At 44.8% G+C, this 20260-nt stretch overlaps 4 protein-coding genes across 4 annotated transcripts in view; 2 read left to right on the plus strand and 2 right to left on the minus strand.

The window, feature by feature from the left end:
• The window catches only part of LOC128721107 (serine-rich adhesin for platelets-like), a 36184-nt gene extending 29382 nt beyond the window's left edge, over window positions 1-6802 (minus strand). Inside the window, exons 1-6 of the mRNA XM_053814828.1 lie at window positions 6645-6802; window positions 5890-5993; window positions 5329-5774; window positions 5082-5246; window positions 4894-4990; window positions 4653-4817 (exon numbers count right to left, since the gene is read on the minus strand). Of these exons, the coding sequence (XP_053670803.1) occupies window positions 4653-4817; window positions 4894-4990; window positions 5082-5246; window positions 5329-5774; window positions 5890-5993; window positions 6645-6802 (1135 nt within the window). The remainder of the gene's footprint in view (window positions 1-4652; window positions 4818-4893; window positions 4991-5081; window positions 5247-5328; window positions 5775-5889; window positions 5994-6644) is intronic.
• Window positions 6803-9013: 2211 nt separating this feature from the next.
• On the plus strand, window positions 9014-13951 carry LOC128730434 (inactivation-no-after-potential D protein). The gene is made up of 18 exons (XM_053823480.1): window positions 9014-9279; window positions 9808-9854; window positions 10659-10735; window positions 10807-10893; window positions 10995-11129; window positions 11210-11302; window positions 11381-11450; window positions 11531-11607; window positions 11675-11753; window positions 11815-12008; window positions 12079-12173; window positions 12249-12318; window positions 12393-12443; window positions 12521-12622; window positions 12686-13096; window positions 13170-13328; window positions 13404-13538; window positions 13621-13951. The coding sequence occupies exons 1-18, from the start codon at window positions 9014-9016 to the stop codon at window positions 13798-13800; spliced, it is 2328 nt and encodes a 775-aa protein (XP_053679455.1). The 3' UTR covers window positions 13801-13951.
• Window positions 13952-14054: 103 nt separating this feature from the next.
• On the minus strand, window positions 14055-16128 carry LOC128732245 (U4/U6 small nuclear ribonucleoprotein Prp4). The gene is made up of 7 exons (XM_053825416.1): window positions 15953-16128; window positions 15684-15863; window positions 15259-15603; window positions 14775-15170; window positions 14518-14665; window positions 14326-14454; window positions 14055-14252 (listed from the first exon to the last, which is right to left on the minus strand). The coding sequence occupies exons 1-7, from the start codon at window positions 16126-16128 to the stop codon at window positions 14109-14111; spliced, it is 1518 nt and encodes a 505-aa protein (XP_053681391.1). The 3' UTR covers window positions 14055-14108.
• A 470-nt stretch (window positions 16129-16598) lies between these two features.
• LOC128721884 (dynein regulatory complex protein 1 homolog) lies at window positions 16599-19275 on the plus strand. Its single transcript, XM_053815688.1, has 10 exons — window positions 16599-16783; window positions 16868-17040; window positions 17106-17438; window positions 17504-17613; window positions 17677-18072; window positions 18163-18349; window positions 18415-18689; window positions 18757-18860; window positions 18941-19088; window positions 19162-19275. Exons 1-10 carry the CDS (start codon window positions 16599-16601, stop codon window positions 19273-19275), a joined length of 2025 nt encoding a protein of 674 aa, XP_053671663.1.
• The last annotated feature ends 985 nt before the right edge of the window (window positions 19276-20260 follow it).

Genomic DNA, 20260 nt, shown 5'->3' on the forward strand with positions numbered 1-20260 from the left:
GCAACGTTGATGATCCACCGAAACCCAACCAACCAACGACGGCACCAGTCAGCCGTGCAAAAAGCGGGAGATAAATGCAAACTTGTGCGCTTGCAAAATTCCCAAAATAAGCCTTCCGCGCTAGTCGAATGGCCTCGCCGGTTGCGATCGTTCTCCGCCGAGCCGCCTTCCTTCTTTTTCGCCTATTAACAATTTCTATGGTGCACCGGCTACAGGAAAAAGGACCGCCGCCTAATCGTTTTGTCCGTTGATCGAGTCCCTGATCAAGCTTTTGTTTCGTGATCGTCCCAACGTCCGTTTGGCGCTGATCTTCAAACAAAACCAACACACCTGTGTCTACACCGCCTGTGGCGGTGTTGGGTGAGCGGCAGAGATTATTAGTGAAAATTATACTTTGGCCACGCGCCCCAACCGAACGGATGGGTGGTACGGTCTACCGGGCTCATCCTCAGACCCCATCCATCCCAACAGACTCCCTCAGGTTCCGCTGGTACGAACCGAGAGCAAATCATGCAAACGCAATCATTCCAGATGGTTGCACATCAGATGGTTTTGCAGGGTGGCTTCACCCGGGAAAGGGTGGAAACAAAAGACTGGCCCAAGCGAACAACAAGAGCAAAAGCACACACACACACACACGCACACCCAGAACCTAGCATTTACCAATTAAATCTCGGCCCGGAGGGAGTGCGTGTTGATCGTGTATCGCGCGCTGTCCGTGTGCCGGAAGCTAACAGATTTATAAATTCCATCCAAATAGGGGAGGCCCTCCGAAGAATCTGGAGCATCGAATGGCGTGGAATCGAGCCGACCACGTTGTTTGAGATCATCAGACCTCTTGGGGTATTTATTGGAGGTTGATGGGGACAAAAATCGAATTGAAATGGTTCCAACAAACCACCCTAAAATGGGTTGTGCGTTTGTCATGGCGCCCATTTGCGGAAACAATAGGAAACAGCTGTACACGTGTACGTGCGTTTCGGTGACGCAATGAAAGCTTAGCTCGGTGCATAAGGTCCACAATGGGTACGAGGCTAAGGAACGAGATGCTGACCTAACCGGAGCTAATTCCAACCAAAGACCCAGCCGCGACGGCAGCACGGAATATCGATTAGCCAAGTGAAATGGGGAATGACGCACCAATCACATGTGCCACCGTTCAACATATGGTCGTCGGTCGAACCCGTCCATTCAAGTAATTGGCCATTTCTCTGGGGCGGTAGAGAAGGTATGGAAATTATCAACCAGATGGAGGCCGGTTAAGCGTGAAAATCTGCGGGTCTCGCGAGGCGAAATATTAAAAATCAATAAAAACTCTCGACCCTCGGAACTTGCGCTCTCCGCGTCGTGGTGGCGGCGGTACAAATTAACAAAATAATTTATGAACCGTGAACGTATGAGTCCCTCGGGCCGTTGGCCGGTATGACCCTCGGATGATGGTGACGCGATCGTAACCGCGCTCAACCGAACCGCGGGCGTGGAAAGCCTTCGTAGGGCAACTGCCACAAGTGAAACTGGCTCTGCTATGGTTCGGGGAAAAGCTAGATTAATTTAGTAGGACACTTTAACCCAGTTGCGCGGGTGCTGAAGCACCCAATACACAACCAATTAAGGCAACACATTCGCTCGCGGGCGCGCGCGCGAGAGAGAGAGAGAGTGAAATAAAAACAATTACATTTCGGTTGGTGCACGTTGTTGGAGACAATTTTCCTACCATCCACAGTGTCGCAGGAGTGCAATCGGCCGGGTTCGCATGCCACCGGCGAAAGGCGCACACTTTCTTCCGAAATAAAGCCAGAAAAAGAAAATCTAACCATACATACACAATGCATCGGTCGGGCTACCACCATTGGGGTCGCACCGCGCTATGCAACGGTGCAGCACGGCTCCCCCAGCCACGGCAGCCAACGAAAATTCCTCAGGTGTGAAAATCGTGCTGGCTTACCCTCGTCCGGCTCCCCACTTGTGTCCCCTCTCCCATGAGGCCAAATCCATACGCGCCATGGAAGATCGCGCCGGATCAACGGCGAATGGAGTCGGGTGGAGTCGTCCGCACCGGAACGGAGAAATGAAAAACCAAATCGAATCTAACGGTGCCGGTTCCGAGCGGGAGCGGAACCTGCATCACGGAAAATCTTGGACCGAGTGCCTTTCACTTGCCGGTTGGGGTGGCGCGAGAATATGCTCCATCGTACCGGTGGAAATGGCGGATGGTGCGGAACGAACGAACCGCTCGATGCCGTTCGGCGCCTTTCAACGCCGGTTTGGTGTGGCAGGAGCAAAAATGAGGCGTGTTTTTTGCACCTTCCGACCGGTGGTTGGCAGTATTACTTTTTGTTGCTTTTTTGTTTGTTAATAACCACAAACACCGGGGGAGTTGAGTGAGAACCAACAACAACAAGAAAAAAAAAACAGGTAAAAAATCATCCATCAAAACGCAACAACACAATCAGTCTCTCGCCCGGAGATAGGTGAGGAAAATTCTCTCGAGCATCCGTAACCACAAGGGCAGCAGAAGGAAGAGCCCGTAATGGGGGCGGTGTACCGATTAGTTTCCCTTCACAGATAGGGGAAGGTGTTTAGGGTAAACATTGTTATCCGGCACACATCGTCATTTCATTCGCAAACCGTTGTTTACATTCCATAGGGCGCGCGCGCACTGAAATCATCTACTAATCAACTCGCAACAGTCGCGCTCGTTGTTGATCACACGAGAGTGACTTCTTTGCGCCCTGAGCACTCTCCCTGGCGTGCTACGGACGTGTCATTCAAATTAGCCGGCGCCAAAGTTGAATAACATCAACATTCCACTATCCCGTGACCGGGGAAATGCTTACGGGGTTTGTTTTTTCCCTCTTATCAGTACAGTGTTTAGATCATTTCTCTGGCATGCTCTCGTAATTCTACGTAGAACCATACGGTGAACGATTGATCACGAATCGGTCTGTGGTGACAACTCGATTGTGAAAAAGATTAAAATTACGTTACCCAATCAAAAAAAAATACTATATATACTATTAGGTGTAAATCACAACTTTCTAAATAATAAAACCAAACATTACTTTAATAAGGAAGGCGTTAAGGAGTTTGAAGTGTTGTAAAATCGAAAAAAAAAATTAAAATTGCATTTGTTAACAATGTAACCCACAAACACCTTATGTACTGCTGTTGATTTACGATCAATCATAAGTTAAAATCCAATTAACATGGCGGTAATTATCTGAAGGATGTTTTTGTATATAAATTTCATGTTCTATTAAGTCAGACATGTAATTAAATCAGACATAAAATAAATGAGACGAATAATTTAAACCCGGGTGTGAATATTGACGCGTCGAATGTAAATCGACTTCAGTTAGTGATTTCGTAAAATAGAATGCCCCATAAACGGATGGATTTTTCCAATGCCATGTGATTTATATTTCAAAAACATTTAGTTTGACACCATTATGAGATGTGTTTTATTCGCGTGTAACAAGCAGTTTCATCACTCCTAGTGGACCATCGAAACCGGTCGTGGCCAATCAACCGCGGAACATAGGTTCCTCGTTCCCTGGAGGTAGCGAAGCGTGCTGCGGAACTGCATAGCAGGGCCCTTGTTTATGACACAGGGAATCTAATTACCACACGCTCGTCGCCCTTTGGCACTTTGCTCTCCGGTTTCATTATTGGTTAATTGGCATAAACTACCTCACAGCTCAGGCGCATGTGCTGCTGGAGCAGAATGAATGCTCCGTTCCCCGTCCGATTTGACCTACTGACCATCGAGCTTAAAAAGGAAAGCTTACGAAACGAATACCACGGCGGCAGGCTAACAATATGCCGGTTATGTGTTGTAGGCAACACCTTCACCTAGCAAAGATTTTATGTTTCATATCAGCAACAACTGGCCAAAGCTCACGGATCAATATGATATGAAAATGTGTACGATGACGCAAATTCAAGACCAAAGATACGAAAAACCGATTCCACCCTCTTATCGTTGAAGCGGATAATCAATTTGCGATTAGCCAAAGGATAGAGGCGAAAATATTAACGAATGATGGATCGACCGCCATTCAGAAGCGTCTTATGCCCCCCGGTAACACGTACGGACGGGAAACTCCGTACTCCGGATGGTCTAATTACAACCTTCGCTCATCGCCCATACGCGGCATGATGTTTGATACAGTTCGATCAGGAACGGATGTCTTGCATTTGGTTTTGAAGCAGCACGAAAATATTCAGCTTCATGGATCGGTCTGTATTCAATATGCCGGGCAAGCTTTTCCAAAGCAGATAAATCCACAAAATTTCAACATGAAAATCAGAAACATGAACATTACATCGGCTTGATCGTGACGCAGAACTTAGCTTACTAACATTGGTATACTCTATTGGTAGATGATTGTTAAATTTATATTTTAAATTAAAATTGAAACCCGCATAAGATATCACAACAATAAAAAGGTGGTAAATCAAAACGATATGTTACACTCAAAGCATTCATTAGGTCACTAATCTAGTTATAAATTCCTTTCATGTACAAAATAAAAGCAATAGAATACATTTTGATGTGACCTTACAATGGTAATATGTGGTGGTGGTAATAGGACCCCATAAAACGGAGTACATTTAATAAATTAATAATATGCAACGTATTTTAAACTTACCCGGAAACTTTCGAATCGCGTACAGCACAAACATGGAAATGAAATGTTCATCGTATCCTTCCCACAAGCCATCACTACCCATCACGAGTATGAGATCGTCATCCGTTAGCTGAATATCCGAAACGAACGGGTCTGCTGTCACAAATGGCTTGTAGCGCGGGTTGCCTAGAACATGGAATGCATAATTGTAGTTCTTTTTTTATTGCGCCCTGTTCCTTTTTCAACGTTAGGTTGCACTCACCGATAGCCCTTGTTACAGCCAGCTGGCCATTTACTCGGTACTGCCCATTCCAATGAATAACATGTCCTCCACATAGCGCAATGCGCTTGCGTTCATGCTACAAAACAGATAATGAAACGAAAGAATATTACTATTTACTATCGACAAGAGATACTACTGTCACTAAACAAACAATACACTGTTCTTACCGGGTCTGAGGCAACGTGTGTGGGATGCACAATCTGCTTGAAAATGCTTGGTTTCAGTTTCCGCTGCACTAGCATTGCTTGCGAATCGCCGACCCAACCAATATAGAGCTTCTTGGAAGCTAAGCGATGAACACACGTAACTGCCGTCGATCCACTGGTAAGGAACTACAAAAAAACCCAAAACGTTCATATGTTTAAAATGCCGCCTATTGTCGCTCAACGCGGACGCTACAAAGCCAATACTTACGTGGTTACAACATTTTTGCAAAAACATTTGTTCCGTTTTAGCGAATGCTTGCTGAAGCGCCACATCAAGCCTTTTTGGATAGTTTTCGCTTTGTGCAAGAAAGTAATGCAGATGCGAGGCTGCGTAGCTTGCCGCCTCCTGTCCGCCGTGTCCATCGTACACCCCATAGAAAGCGGTCGGTTCCGTATCCTCGACGGAGAATAGCTTGTTGAAGTCGGGCAAGCACACGTGCCGATCCTCCATTGTGCGGCGTCGGTGTTTCACTCCTCGCGAGTAATGCATCTTTCTTCCGATGCTGACCGCGCTCGCCGTGTCCGGTTGATCCTCACCCGGGCCCGGGGACAGCTGAACGAGCAAATTGTTAAGTTTCTCATTGTCCAGCAGCTCGGTGCAGATTTGGTTTACGCGTGAAATCACTTCATGGTTCAGCGACAAAATGTTGTAATCTGCAAAATGAAGTATAAAATTCATGAGCTTTATGAAAACCGACAGCTGTGCTCTATTTCTTCCCGCCGTTTATGACAGGGCAACAAAACACCACGGAGCTGTTGATCCACTTACTGTAACCTTTGAATCCACATGACGCGGGGTTTTCCTTGCAGGTGCTCAACACTGCCTCCACAACCTTGCGAATTATCGGCGTAAGGATGCATTGCGGACATCCACTGTGGGGGGTAAAAGCAAACAAGTGAATGAAAAATGGGCCCATGCATTGGCTGTTATTTGATTTAATGTCTCTCCCTCCCCTAGCTTGCCTCGTGGGTTCGAAAATGATTTTTTGACTATATGGCGACGATGACATCAATATTTGTTTCTTTGCACATGCATGACTAATAAAGCGAACGGATTCTCGGCTTGAGTACCGTGAATCACAAGGGTTTTAAGATTAATGCGCCTTTTCCAAAGATGTTGCACGGAGATTTCAAAACCTCGATGATATCCTTTAGCAGTTATGTTATATGAGAGAAATCTTTCATCCATTCATGAAATGTTTCTGAAATTACATAAAAACATCATGTGCGCTAATTTGTCCACTTTGTGGCTTGTTTTTGCCACTGTCCACAAAAACAGCATTGTCTCCATCTCGCTCTTATAAAAAAAAAACAAGTTTGTCGCTGCTTCGTTCACGGAATATAATAACAAAAATGACTCATGTATTGCAGAAGATCGCAAAAACAGTCTACACCATGATATCTACTGCAAGTCGCACATCGAACCGCTCATCATATCGCACAAATTTAACGCTCGTAATTGCGTGAAACAATCCGCTTGATGGCCGCCACGGGAGGGTAAAACCGGAAGGAACCATTACTCACAATTGATCCAGATACGTTCTGCTACAATCGATGATTGCGGGCTCGATTTCGTCCGGCATCAGGTTGTAAATCGGCGCCCGGACGGGAAGTGGATCGTCTGGTTTTACGTTAGTTTTGAAGCAATCCAGAAAAACACGCGATTGCTCTAACGGATCCATGGCCGAGGCACGGACAGGTACAGGCAGGCTCGAGGACGGTGTTGGCAAAAAACTACGGTTTCTCCTGGACCAGCCACACTCAACATAGGCCACCACAACCGATCGATCACAACCAAAAACCACCGGAAGCGATGGGAATGAAATCTGGCTTTGCGCTCTTAAAAGCTAAACACTAAGCACTATAGAATGTACCACAAGATAATACTGTCACAGATTGATCGTTGATATCGGCAAAATTTGCTAACACAGATGGGTGCAGTGCGCGTGCCAGCCTAAGGTGGGGCTCAACTTCCGTGCGGAAATGCCTACTCTGCCTCGTCAGTGATAGTACCGTTGCGCGGTTCGCTATTACTGGTTATCACCGTTACGATACGCACAGCCCGACACGGTACAACGCCTATAACATTTCAAGATATCGAACCTAAACCTCGGTCGCTTTTGACTCTCGGCACTTTTAGCTGGGGACGCTAAATAGTCAAATAAACAGTACCATACGACAAAAATACAGTCACCACACGACACTCGGTGAAATTAATAAACAAAACACTAACCGCTACTATTTCGATTATGATGTTTTAGATTCTTTTCTCTCTTCGTCTTCTCTGTGTATTTCGACGTACTCGTGGAGTGTTATACCATCATAATAATTTGCAGATCAGACAGAGATTGTGCGTTTATGCGCCTGGTTTCACGGGCTTGGCTCGCATCGGAACACGATACAGTCACGGCTATTTTTAAGGCAACACCATTTATTGGAAGTTGAGTATAAACCTTTCTCAATTTTATGTGCACTTATCAGAAACACTATTTCTATCTTTACACATGGTTATATTTGGTTATTAATTCTATTCATCTATTACACATCAAATAAAGTATCTTCTGGAAGGCGTTTGTGTTCAGCTTACATGCTAATTGATAAAAGATCCTTTAATTGCTTGTATGTTGCTTACAGTTTCTTCCCTGTCCTTTAATAACTAATTGCATTATTCAATTTTCTTTTCGCATAATTTTTCCACATACCTCACTTTATAAACTTTTCATTGTTTAGAACCAATATGTTTTGTGAGCCATTCTAGCTAAGGATGTGTAACAAATGAGAATTAGCATTGAGTGGTAAATGTTGAAACCAACGCAATGCTTATTCATCCCATTCGCATTATTTTTCAATAAAGAAAACATTCAAATTGAACGTGCCTGACCATAATTATATTGAGCAGTACTTTTTCGCTTATTTTTGACCGTTTGAATTTCAACGTGCTGTAGCATTTGCGACCTTCTTCGTTTGACGTTTATGTATCCTGGAAAAGCAATACAATTTTCCCAACTTTTCCAATTTTCTACAGAGCTTTCCGTGGGAGAAAAATACGTGTACCTTCGAAAATACATTTCGTTTATCCCAAAATAGTGCCAAAGTAGTAGTAGTCTCGCCAAAACAAAACAATCCTATATCATGCTAGTTTAAGGATATTGTTAGTTCCTAAATAAAAAAACAACGCGGCCAGAGTGAATTGCTAAGCCCTAGCCGAGGTTACCTTGAAATGTTTTCACTATCGCAAAACAAATTCCACAGGACCAAAGATATCGACGGAATTGTTCCAGTGCCATAGGCGAAACAACCAAGAGTGATTTTCTCCGTGGGTAGTAATACGATTAAGTTCCAATCGTTTCATTTACTGCATGTAAAACGCGCGTTCAACCTTTTCAACGGCATTGCGATGCTGTATGAAGGGACGCGCACTGTTTGTTCCTCACTAATGGCATGTTTGTACATCCTCCTTTCCTTCTCCTGCCAGTTCTCTTCCATTGTTCTACACCCGTTGCTACTGTTTCAATGTTTTGAGTCATAATTACACACGGTCGCATGTGGCGTGTTATGTTTCAAAAATTAAGCAAATAATTACAAATGGAGCTGGGAACGCATGTTTTTTCATCTAAATTAAGCTAGGTCATATGTACAGTTACGTTCTATTCTATTTTTATTGAATATATTTGCTTTCCATAAATGAATAAAACCTATAATTTAAAAAAAACGCATATTTTGTCCTGCTTTATGTGTTGATTTATTATTTCGAAAGATATCCTTTCACGGTGCTGAAAAGATTCAAGTCATTTTTGTAGCTTCACTGCACTCGAACTGACGATAAGCGTACGCACATGGTTCGGATTTTAAATTTCAGGCCATGTTCACGAACAAATGGAATTCAGCATGAAATGGAGTACAAACAGCGGAACAGAGGAATAGGCCTGTTCCAGTATCGCATACAGTATTACAGAGACTACGAGGAAGGCACCCTACAGCCGGCAGACGACAGTTGCATCTATTTGAAGGAACTTGACCACTACCGCACCAAAGCCAAAATACCTTCCGATAGCGCCAAAAGCAACCGGAAGCTTCCGCTATGTTATCCGGTCACCGATCCCACACCGAAACCCGCTACTGCTCCCGCCGAACCAAAGAAAAGTCCAGCCAGGGAGAGGTAAATGATGCTTCCTCTTAAGAGCATAAATGCACGTGCCTGATTTTTTCTCCTTCTGATTTGCGTTCGTGTGATTGCAATTTCTTATTGCCTTTTTCAATGTTGCCCCCAAAACCGTTTGAGTGTGCTTTTTAGGACCAAACCCTAACCAAACTGAACGTACCTGGGCGGCAGATATTGCTCGTCTCGTACTATGTTTGCGATCATTCCATTTCCGTTCCAGTGCACGTTTTGTTCTTTTGTCGCCGTTAATTTAATTAGCGTCCCCACCCGGTCGCCGCTTATCTGCTGTGTGGGGTTTCATGCCACCCCCATGATCAGGTGGCACGTCGAATCGTAGAGGGATGTTAAAAAAAATGCACTCTCAAACTGGTTGCACGTTTTTCTTGCTCGGCGCGAACCAATCGCTCAGTTTGCAGCCGGTCACCTTTCTGCAACGACTGGCCTCAGTCGGTGTCTAAGCGCGGTTCGATCAATTGATAATTAACGCAGCGTTTCCTGTTTGGTTTTGGTGTTTGTCTTTTGCAGGGCGGAGATGACTGTTAGTGCGCTTCCCGGATCAGTCAAGCTGGAAGGTAAAGTTGCTCAATTTCTCTATAAGCTTAGCGCGTACACGATCTCGGTGGCTCGTTCCGCATTTGATGCATTTTTCAGCCGTGCAATGTTCGTGCTCATCGCAATGAAATGGAACGTATAGCTCTAGAATCACTTTACACACGTACAAGCGTTGATCCTCTAGCTTTTCATTCATTTACGAACAAATGCATCAATAAATCCTTCGCCATTGAAGGCCTTTTGTCCATTTTGGACTGTGAAAAAAACATTTCAGCATAAAATAGCATAAGGTGCTAAAAATTAGTGCATTTAACTACAGTTAAAGTACGGTTGAAATCATTGCCATAAACCCATTCATTCTTGCGCCAAAAAAGAAAAGCAAACGTTAGACTTCAAACACTGCTTCAAACCACGTTGTCTGGCAATCAAATTTGCTTGGCGCCAAATCGTGCCGTAAATCGATGTTTTACCGACGTGTGCGTGGATTTTGAAAGGTTTCCCGGGAGTACGCTCGAACGTAGAAAACTGCACACGTTTGCGGGGGATTAGAAAATCACGTGAACACGCTGGTGTGTTTCAATTTGAGTCGTGCATCGATCGGCCGCTCTATTCTCACGTGGCCTATAATATTTGTATCGTGTTATGGGGCTTGCTTGCATGGCCACAAGAGACCATTAAGGATACGGCTGGCGGTCATCGGGGAAAACAACATCTCTGCTTCCCTCCATCCGCTCGATATGAAGCATGGCAAGCATGGCGACTTCGAGCGAATTGGGTTGTTACATCGATGGGTCACTGAAGATACGGCTGCTCTTTCGTTACAGGATGGGGACCCGAGAAGAAGGTCGTCATCGAGAAGACGGAAAAATCATCCTTCGGGTTTAGCATCGTCGGTGGAAAGGTACAGCCAACAATTGCACTTGCTGCTGTTGTCATTGTGAATTCGTACGCACTGAATCATGTCTTCTGCAGGTAAACGTCGGTGGTGATGTCACATCGGGATTGTTCATCAAAAGTATTATTCCCGAAAGTCCAGCGGACAAGTGTAGCGAACTAAAGGTAGGCCTCCGCCGAACCACGTGCTAATGGAACGTGAAGGGAACGGAACAGAGAAACAAGTTACAGGCAGTAAAGCGCCACTGTGAATTGCCTCATTGCAGATCGGTGATCGTATATTAGCTGTGAACGAGAACAGTTTGGAAAATGCATCGCATGAGAAGGCCGTCAATTACATAAAAACTGCCAACGACCGTATCGTCCTAGTCGTTCAGAGTCTGGAGCGCAACGTAAAAGAAGTAGTTTATCCCAAACCCATCCTTTCTTCGGTAAACGTTTCGCAAACGCTGCAAATCATGCTTCCTCTCTCTTTCTTCAGACCAACCCAATGGTGCTGCAAAAGAAAGTTCCACCTCCAGTAACTCCATCAAAAACGCCCGAAGTCGAGTACATCCAGGATGGAAAACCAAAGGTGCGGCTTTTCGGGAACAACATGGGAGTTATCCTTTTGTGCGTTACTGATGCGTGTGTTGTTATGCTCTTATTCTAGAAAGAAACCGCCAAAACACCGGAGGATAATAAACCACCTACGGTCCCGAAAGCTCGCCAAGAATCTACAGGTAAACTGACTGTTGGATATGGATTACTGATCATTCCGTATGATCGACATGATTTCGCCCCTTTCCATATATCCCCCCAGATTCGGAAAACTCATCCGACGATGAGGAAGACAGCCGCGAGCTGGAAGGAAAAACGTTCACGGCCGCCGGTGTTGAGGTAAACATATTTATTTTTCGCAAAAGCTAAGTTCAAAGGTTAACGGCCTTCTCCACCACCCGTGCAGATCGATCGTGCTTCCGCTGGCAACACAAAGCTGGGTGAGGAGGACACGGAAGAGGAGGACGATTTCGGTTATACAATGAGTAAGTACCGCCGGAAGTGCGCCTTCGACGTCGGTTTAATTCCCACCGTGAAAATTTGTAGAGAAAATAAAGAAGCGCTACTCCGCCCTGGGCGAAGTGGACTGCTGTACGATCCTGCGGGACAGCAACGAAACGTGCGGGTTGTCCTTGTGTGGCCATCGTGACCGTACCCGGATGGCTTGCCTGATTGCTGGCATCAATCCGAAGGGCGCTGCCGCCGGAACGTCCCTGACCGTGGGTGATGAAGTGCTGGAGGTATTTGTCCATGGAGTACGAAACCGTCTTGTTTTTGGCTGCGTAACCCAAAGCCACGCTCTTTTTGTAGGTAAATGGAACCGTACTGCATGGCCGGTGCCATCTTAATTGTTCCGTCATTATCAAAAATCTCGCCAGTCCTACGCTGAAGTTTATTGTGCTAAGGTTCGTACTGTCCATAAGATTGTTCACGTTGTATTCTCTCTCTCTCACAATAATATGCTCGGTTTCGCTTTGTAGAAAAAAGAGTTCCCCGGAGGAGCTGGCGGTGAAACCGGTGAAGCATTTCCCGACTGATTTTGACTACACCGTACGTAGGCGAACGTTCACGAACAAAGCATTTTTGCGCTAATGTATGTTTTTTTTATTCACCATGCACCCCAGGATAATATAATGGAAAAGTTTAAGGACGTTAAAACAATCACCGTGAAGAAGGTTCGTTGGAATGCTACAGACGAACGGATGGAAAATGAGCGGCTGTTTTGTATTCGTCTTTTCTTTTTCGCTTGCAGGGCTCTTCCAGCTTGGGCATCATGATCATTGAGGGCAAACATTCGATCGCTGGCCAGGGCATTTTTATTTCCGACATTCAGGAGGGTTCCACAGCGGAGAAGGTTCGTTATTCGCGGTGAATGGTTAAGGATTGGTTTGATGTGTGTCTTCCGCGGGTTTCGCAGAGTGGGCTGAAGATCGGTGACATGCTGCTATCGGTCAACAGGGATTCGCTGCTTGGTTGCAACTACGAAACAGCAGCTGGATTGCTGAAAAAAGCCGAAGGTGTGATCACCCTGAAGATATGCAACCCCAACAAAGAAAAGGACTCAGAGAAGAAGGCGAACGGGGAGGCCGGTGCGGGACCTGGAACCACGCCGAATAAGAAAAAACCGGGCGCGGAGGAACCGGCAACGCTCGGTACCAGCCGGGCCGGTACCCCGCATGGTGGTAAACCGGAAGCATCCCCAACGAAGGAGGTGATCGATCCGCTGAAGGCTCCGATCAGTGATAACGACTTTACGGTGATTGAAATCGTAACCGAAAACAAACCCTTGGGCATCGTGGTGGCCGGTGGCTGTGATTCTCTGGTGAAGGTACGTACCGCAAACGAAACGCACGTAGGATCAGCATTCAGAGAGAGCGTTTGGGGGCTTTTTCCTTTCTCAGTCTGGAGCGGCGGTCGTGGACATTCTGCCGCAGAGCGTAGCCGAGAAGGACACCCGGCTGCAGGTGTTCGACCAGATAATTGAAATCAATGGCTTCAAAGTCAACAACACTTCCACCAATGAAGCGATCAAGCGTGCCGTCAAGCAGCTGCATCCGAAGGTACGAATCCGTGTTCCCTTTTTGTGGGAAAAAGTCCTTAACAACTCGATCGCTTATTTTCTGATTCTGCTTCAGGTCCGCTTGGTTGTTTACCGTGCCAACCCACCGACGACGGAGACGGTCGAGGTGGATCTGATGAAGAAATCGGGCAAAAATCTCGGCCTGACGTTCCGCGCCGGTAACCCGAAAGGGATCGTCATCACCGGATTGGTGAGTTTAAAGGGGGGCTTAAGTACATGCATGGTTTAAAGCAATCACTCAAAACATCCCACGGGGGTGCATCAACTTGCAGGTGCCGGGTGGTTCGGCCGAGTTTGACGGACGCATTCAGGTGGGAGATATCGTGTCGCAGATAAACGGTGACAGTCTGGAGGCCGGAGGTATCGAACAGTGCGCCTCGCTGCTAAAAACCGCCCAAGGCAAGGTGGGATTACGCATTTTGCGGCCAAAATTGAAGGAACGGTCAGTCTAAGTCTTCTAGAGTAGCACTGGCGCGTCGCGTGCTGCCGCTGATAAACTACTAGAACTACTGTACATAGAAATGAATGCTTGCAACATATGCTCACACCACTCACACGTACACTATTGATATTTTTAGCCAAATAAATATTCTGTTATAGTTTTAGAACGCATTCCAGCGGTATGTGTGTGGTGTTGGTTTGTTCTCAACTCAAAACTGTGAGAATATACATCTGTATTTTTTCTGTTTTTCATCAATCCGGCGTACAAAAAAACGAGAATCCATCGGTAGGGTTGTTTTGTGATTCGCGGCTAGATTGCCTAGTCCCATGCCCAAAGCTTAAAAGTACGGTCGTACGACGCCGTCACAATATACTGGGAATCATGCGAAATATCGATACCAACGAGCCGCCCATCATGACCGGAAAGCGTTTTGAGTGGTTGCCATGTTTTGTCGGACCAAATCTGCAAACAGAGCAAACCATCAGTTACATTTACAACGTAACAGTTACATTTACCTACGTATGGCAGTACTCACCTTGGCCGTTTTGTCGTAGCTACTCGTAACAAGGAAGTTGCCACCGTTTTTCTGATACTTCACATCAGATATTAGGTTGGTGTGGGCGGGAATAGTGTAAACCATTTGGCGCCTTCGGAGATCCCAAATCTGAAATGGAAACCAGCGATGGTTAATAGGTTCATAGGGGACAGTTGGTGGAGATTGTTGTACCTTGCACGAATTATCCTGGCTGCCCGTTGCGATGTGATAGCCATTGGGTGAAAAATCAACTCCGTAAATGGCACTAAGGTGTCCCTCGAGAAACATGATGCATCTGCCTGTTCTGAGATCCCATACACGTCCGAAACCGTCCAAACCACTGTGACCACAAAAACCGTTGTGTTTAGAATGTATCATGGAAAGTTGAACGTTTCTCATACAATCCATATGATGATCGCGATGAGAATCATTGTTCATGTCACACATACCCAGTTACACACACACTACCGTCCACCTGGAACGAAATGCAGTGAACCGCCTTCGTGTGTCCTTCCTGGTGGAGTACTTCTTGTTTCTGCTCTAGGTCCCACAATCTCCAGGACGCATCGTAACAGGCCGTCCCCAGAAACCGCCCGGAAGGATGGAATGCTAGTTTGGCCACCCGATGCGGCACGTGTCCGTTGATGTCGGCTATCGACTCTTCACTGTCGTACGACCACAGCTTAACGGAACCGTCGAAGCTACAAGAAGCCATCGCTACTTCCGATTTACTATCGTTGGCTACACCCGGCCGGAAGGCTACATCACTTACGTTGCACTTGTGCCCACGGAGCGTCTGCTTGAGGGTGCAATCAGGTACGGACCATACCTTACAAAGGGAGCTCCTGTAAAAGAAAACACATATGCTTTTTAGATTGAACTGCACACAGCTCGATACAACGGCCTGCGGATTGCAACTTATGCGATGCATACAAGCTACAGGTCAGCAAAAGTGTCGAATCCTCATTTATGCAGCAGCTCGTGATTGGTCGCGTGTCACCAACTTGACTGCACTGTGGCGCAAGCTGCTGGATGCGTTTCTGAAGCTCCACCATTCGGCCGGCCTTGGTCGCGGAATGTTGCCGCACTTTTTCGCTTGCTTCCTCCAACCGTGTCTTGGCTCGGGCCAGCGAATAGTTGGCTATCCAGAAGCGTGCCACGCGCAAGCTCTCCGGACCCTCGTGGTACCAGGTGGACTCGTTCGTTTCCTTCTGTTGGCTTTTTGGTTTTTCTTCATCTTTAGCCGGTTTTGCAGCCGGTAAACCTTTCTCACCCAACCTGATAGACAAATGCGGAACGAGAAGGGAGTTAGTATTCTGAGGGAAAAAACCGGTTAAACGGTAGCCGTCTGCACGTACGCCGAAAGGAGATCCTTCAATCGTAATCGTCTGTCGGCGGGACCTTCACCAAAGTAGCATATGGGTTCGTTCAGCTTGCGTAGGGCATTTTTGACCTCCCCATCGTCCGTGCTGACGTGAATGAGACGCGCCTTTTTCCTTCGTTCGAACTCCTCCAGCAAAGCAGCTTTCTCTTTGGCGCTAGAATGTATATCATACCAGTAAAGATGTTAGTATTTGCACAAGTTATTGTTGTTTGCTAAAATAACCACTCAAACTGGATTAGTTACACTTCTTCATCCAGATTCATGTAGTCCGCAGTGGTCAGCTGAGAGTAGTCGGTCTTTCCTGAAACATCCATTTCGTTGTCCTTTCGCTCCACATGCCAACGGTCGGATTCTTCCAGCGAACCATAGTGGATTGTCTTCGCCCTTTTGGCGTACACGCTTTGCTCACTGTCCGACATTGTTTGCACGTGTCGTCTACCAATTAGTTACTGTATGTTTAATTCAATAAACTGGAATATAAACTGTTAGCCGATAGCGATGTTTTGGAACAACAAAATCAAGCCCGGCGTCATGAGGAAAACGGTGAACTGTCAAACAATGGATTGTCACTTTACAGTGTGTGCTGAAAGTTGCGAACCATGGCTTTTGCGTTTTTTTTAATTCAAAAGGTATTTCAAAAATTACTGTTGTTCATCTTTAAAACCGTCGTCAAACTAATGAACCATATATTGGGGATGCTTTAAACTTACTTTAAACAAACTAAAATTTTTCCTCGATCCACCAATTTCAGTACAATTTATGATTTAATAATGGCACGACGTTGCTTAGCAACAGTCGTGAAGGAGCTAGTTTGTTTGACTAGTATAATTTAAAAATCTACAGATTGTTCTGATCTTTTGCCGGACGCTAAACGAAACTAGGTACAAGGATGGAAACGATCGCAGAAACTCCCAAGCCTGATAACGAAAGTTCTGATCATTCACAATCGGTTCCCCCGATTAAGGATGTATCCAATACACAGTTTCTAAATTTGGTAGAATCCGCGCTCCTTGATGGGCGTTCTCAAAGCATCGTGGAGAGCTTTGTTCGCGATAACCGTTTTCGCAAAAAAGCGTAAGTATCGAGGTATTGTAGTCAAAAGCACTATAGCTTGATTTAATGCTATAGTAATAGTTTGATTTAATGTTTGTCGGACAGTATCCCGTTGAATTATGCAGAGGATAAGGAAAGGATACGCATTTGCTTGGAGAATGCGGACAAACGGATTGCCGAACTTATGCGCGATGGGCTGGAACTTATCGAAGATGTGCGAGTGGCAAGCGACAGACATGAAGTTGATCGTCGGATGGCTGAAGCGGATATCAAGGAGAGTAAGTAATAAAGATAGAAAAAAAAACGCACGAAAAAAAACATGGTTAATGTACTGCTTGTCTAGATCTGCTCAGCAAAATCCATACGGAATCGGTTGATTCGGTGGCGAAATTTCAAACTACGTACGAAAAATGGACCGAAATCAAGGAGCTGAAAGATCCGATGCTAATGAACGATGAGTTGCAGCTGCAGAAAAATCGTGTTGAGGAATTGCTAAAGCAGAAAGACATAATTATTGCGGAATGCCGGAAGGAATTGCAGGCGGCTGACGAGCGATATGCCAGGGACATACGCAAGCAGGTGGTTGATATTCAAAGCCTTGTACACCGTGCGGATACAGAGGTAGAGGCAATGAAGAGCATTCTGAAGGAAAATTTGGATCTAATTCAAGGGACAGGTATCCGTATCGTACTTGCTTTTATACAACTCTCTCTTAAATCTAATGAATTCTTAAACTTTTAGTTGAGGAGGAGCGAGTGATTTTACAAAATGCATCAAATTTCAATTGGAACGATGTTTACGCTAAACGGGCGACGAACGAGCGCATTAAAGTGAAGCAGAAAAAAGAACGTGTAAGATATGGGAAAACCATTTCGTTTTGTTTCAGATAACCCAATGGTTCTCTTCGTCTTTAGCTGTTGGCCAATTTAACAGAAATAGAACAAATAGAACTGGATTACGTAGAGACGACGCGTGCCACGCGGATAAAATTGGATAAAGACACTCAGGCCCTGGCGATTGAGTTGCAAAAGATTAAAACAAACACGACGCTGAACTCAGAGAAGCTAGATTACAGTTTTCAGGTGTTGAAGAAGAGGGAAGACGAAAATCTTATGGTGAAGAATGCTCAAAAGCGTCGCCTGGCCAAGTTACATGAAACCATCTTTACGTTGCGCAATAAACTGAAAGACACCAAAACAACCTATTACATCGAGACCGAGAAAATGGCCAAAGTGATTGAAAAATTACACCACAGCGTCGATCATATTCGAAGCAAACTAGATTGTTCTAAAAAAGCTTACGATAAACGGGTAATATTGATTGCGACAATGTGCCTACAGCATTGACGCGATACGGTGGCAGCAAAAGCCGTAAGCATAATTGTCTATTGTACATTGAAGGTCCGAGCTATATGGAACTTGAATCGAGATGAATGCTTCGAAATCATCCAGAACATATCGGCAATTGACAAAATACTTGTGGAGCAGCATTTGAATCGGAAGTGGACCAACAGTCTCGGTGCCATATCGGATTTGCTGCAGAATTTCGACCCTTTATGTACTCCTAAACTGCCAAGTACCGCCAAAAGTAATTGCAAGAAACACGTGCATTGGAAAACACTTGGACGCTTCTCACGAGATATTCTTTTACAGCAAAACGTAGTCAAACAAATTCAAACGAGGAGCAACATAATGATGTCAATAGACTGGCAACATTGCTGGAACAAACACGATTTTTGAGTGATAAAAAACTGGACACTGCCTTGAAAGATCACCGTCTAGATAACTGTGGATTGACCTTGATCTGTCTCGACAATGTACTTAATGCTCTTGGCATCCATAGCATGGATGGCGTTCGTCGTCTGCAGTCTGCCCAATCGGAAATGCAGGATTTGAATCAACAAGATGAAATTTGTGCCACTTACGAAGTAGTTATTTTGTCACAATAGTTTGTCACGTTCAATAGCCCTTCTAAGCATATTTTCCCCTCCACAGGAATCATCGATTGACAATAAGGAAAGCGCAGTTAATCATAGAGCATTAACAACATCGCATGATCTTTTAGCATTGAAATTATTCTGTGAAGAAGATGATGATGGGTGAGTATGAGCATGTGAATGGTGATAACTTGAAACGTAAGCCACACTAACGGACACGCCTGTTGGTTTGAATTATTTAGCATTCACTCCCCGAGCGACATGAAAACCGAAAAAAAGATATCTCTTTCCGATACACGAAAGTTTTGGGACTCCTTTAAAAACATCTTCCTACCGAACCAAATGAAAGTATGGAATACAATGGAAGAAAGCTTGAGCAAGTACCTTCAGGTAAGTTCAGGGGTTAGAAATAATGTTTCATGACCGTCGATTAGACACTCGGTAATAAAATATTTTGCTTAAGGTGCTACGTGAACGACAAACCCTCGATGAAGAATGTAGTTTCCTGAGAAAACAAAATCAAGAATTGCAACATATAATGCAGAAAATGCTCATAAAACCCGTTAACGATGATTAGAATGTTTAATATCCACAACATTCCATTCAAATTTTGTCAGGAGAATTGCAGCGTGAATTTTACTTTGGTATGCTTTTGTTCGCTAGTAGAGTGTAAATTATTCGTAACATGTAGGAGCGGCTGCTCAAACATAGCAACGATGAACGATATAATAAAAACGAATACCTTGATTTGTGCTGTAATGCAGTAATCAGAACAACCAATCCGAACAGGCACATGATAGTTTCGTAAAATTAGCAACGGAATTACGGGATCAACCGAGTAGCTGACCTACTTGTACTACAGACTATTATCTAAGGACCTCTCCGGTTCGTCGTTTCGATTCTCATGCAATTTGCGCGAGCGTTGTTGAACGACCCGATGAAGCTACCACGTGTTCGTTCAGCGTGTTTATTGTGTCCGTTACTGTCATACAGAGCTGAGACATGCCGTGAAAATTTCGTAACGTTTGCACCACTCCTATGCGGTCTGGTCGATAAGTTGTATTAACTACCATTAGAAACTATCATTAACTTTCATTAGAAACATCATTTGAAACACAGGGCAGATCTGATGCATCGGGAGAAAGATAACATGGACGGAGTCAGCCTCATCGATGGACAACGATGAGCTTAACTCCATCCAGCTGCCTGTCTGTGCTGGTATGGTCTTTGAACTGGTCCTGCTCGTTGAATATCCGAATTACTATAGTTATATGCATTCATATCCATTGCATTTAATCATCCATCGCTCCCTAGCTCACAATCTTCGTTTCGAATGAGTAAACTACCGCTATGATCTTAGCTTGATCGATGCACTAGTTTTATTTTTGTTATGAGATCAAAAATAAAATACAATCGAAGCATTGCGATTTATAGTCATAAAAGACAAGATGCTCTATGTTAGTTTATTTAAATCACAAAAAAAGTTTAAAACAAATGTACAGATGTAATATAACCTACTCGATTTGATTTTGCATATCTTGCTATCGATCTGAACGATCTTT

The sequence above is a fragment of the Anopheles nili genome, chromosome 2 (genome assembly GCF_943737925.1).
Source record: "Anopheles nili chromosome 2, idAnoNiliSN_F5_01, whole genome shotgun sequence".
NCBI classification, from domain to species: domain Eukaryota; kingdom Metazoa; phylum Arthropoda; class Insecta; order Diptera; family Culicidae; genus Anopheles; species Anopheles nili.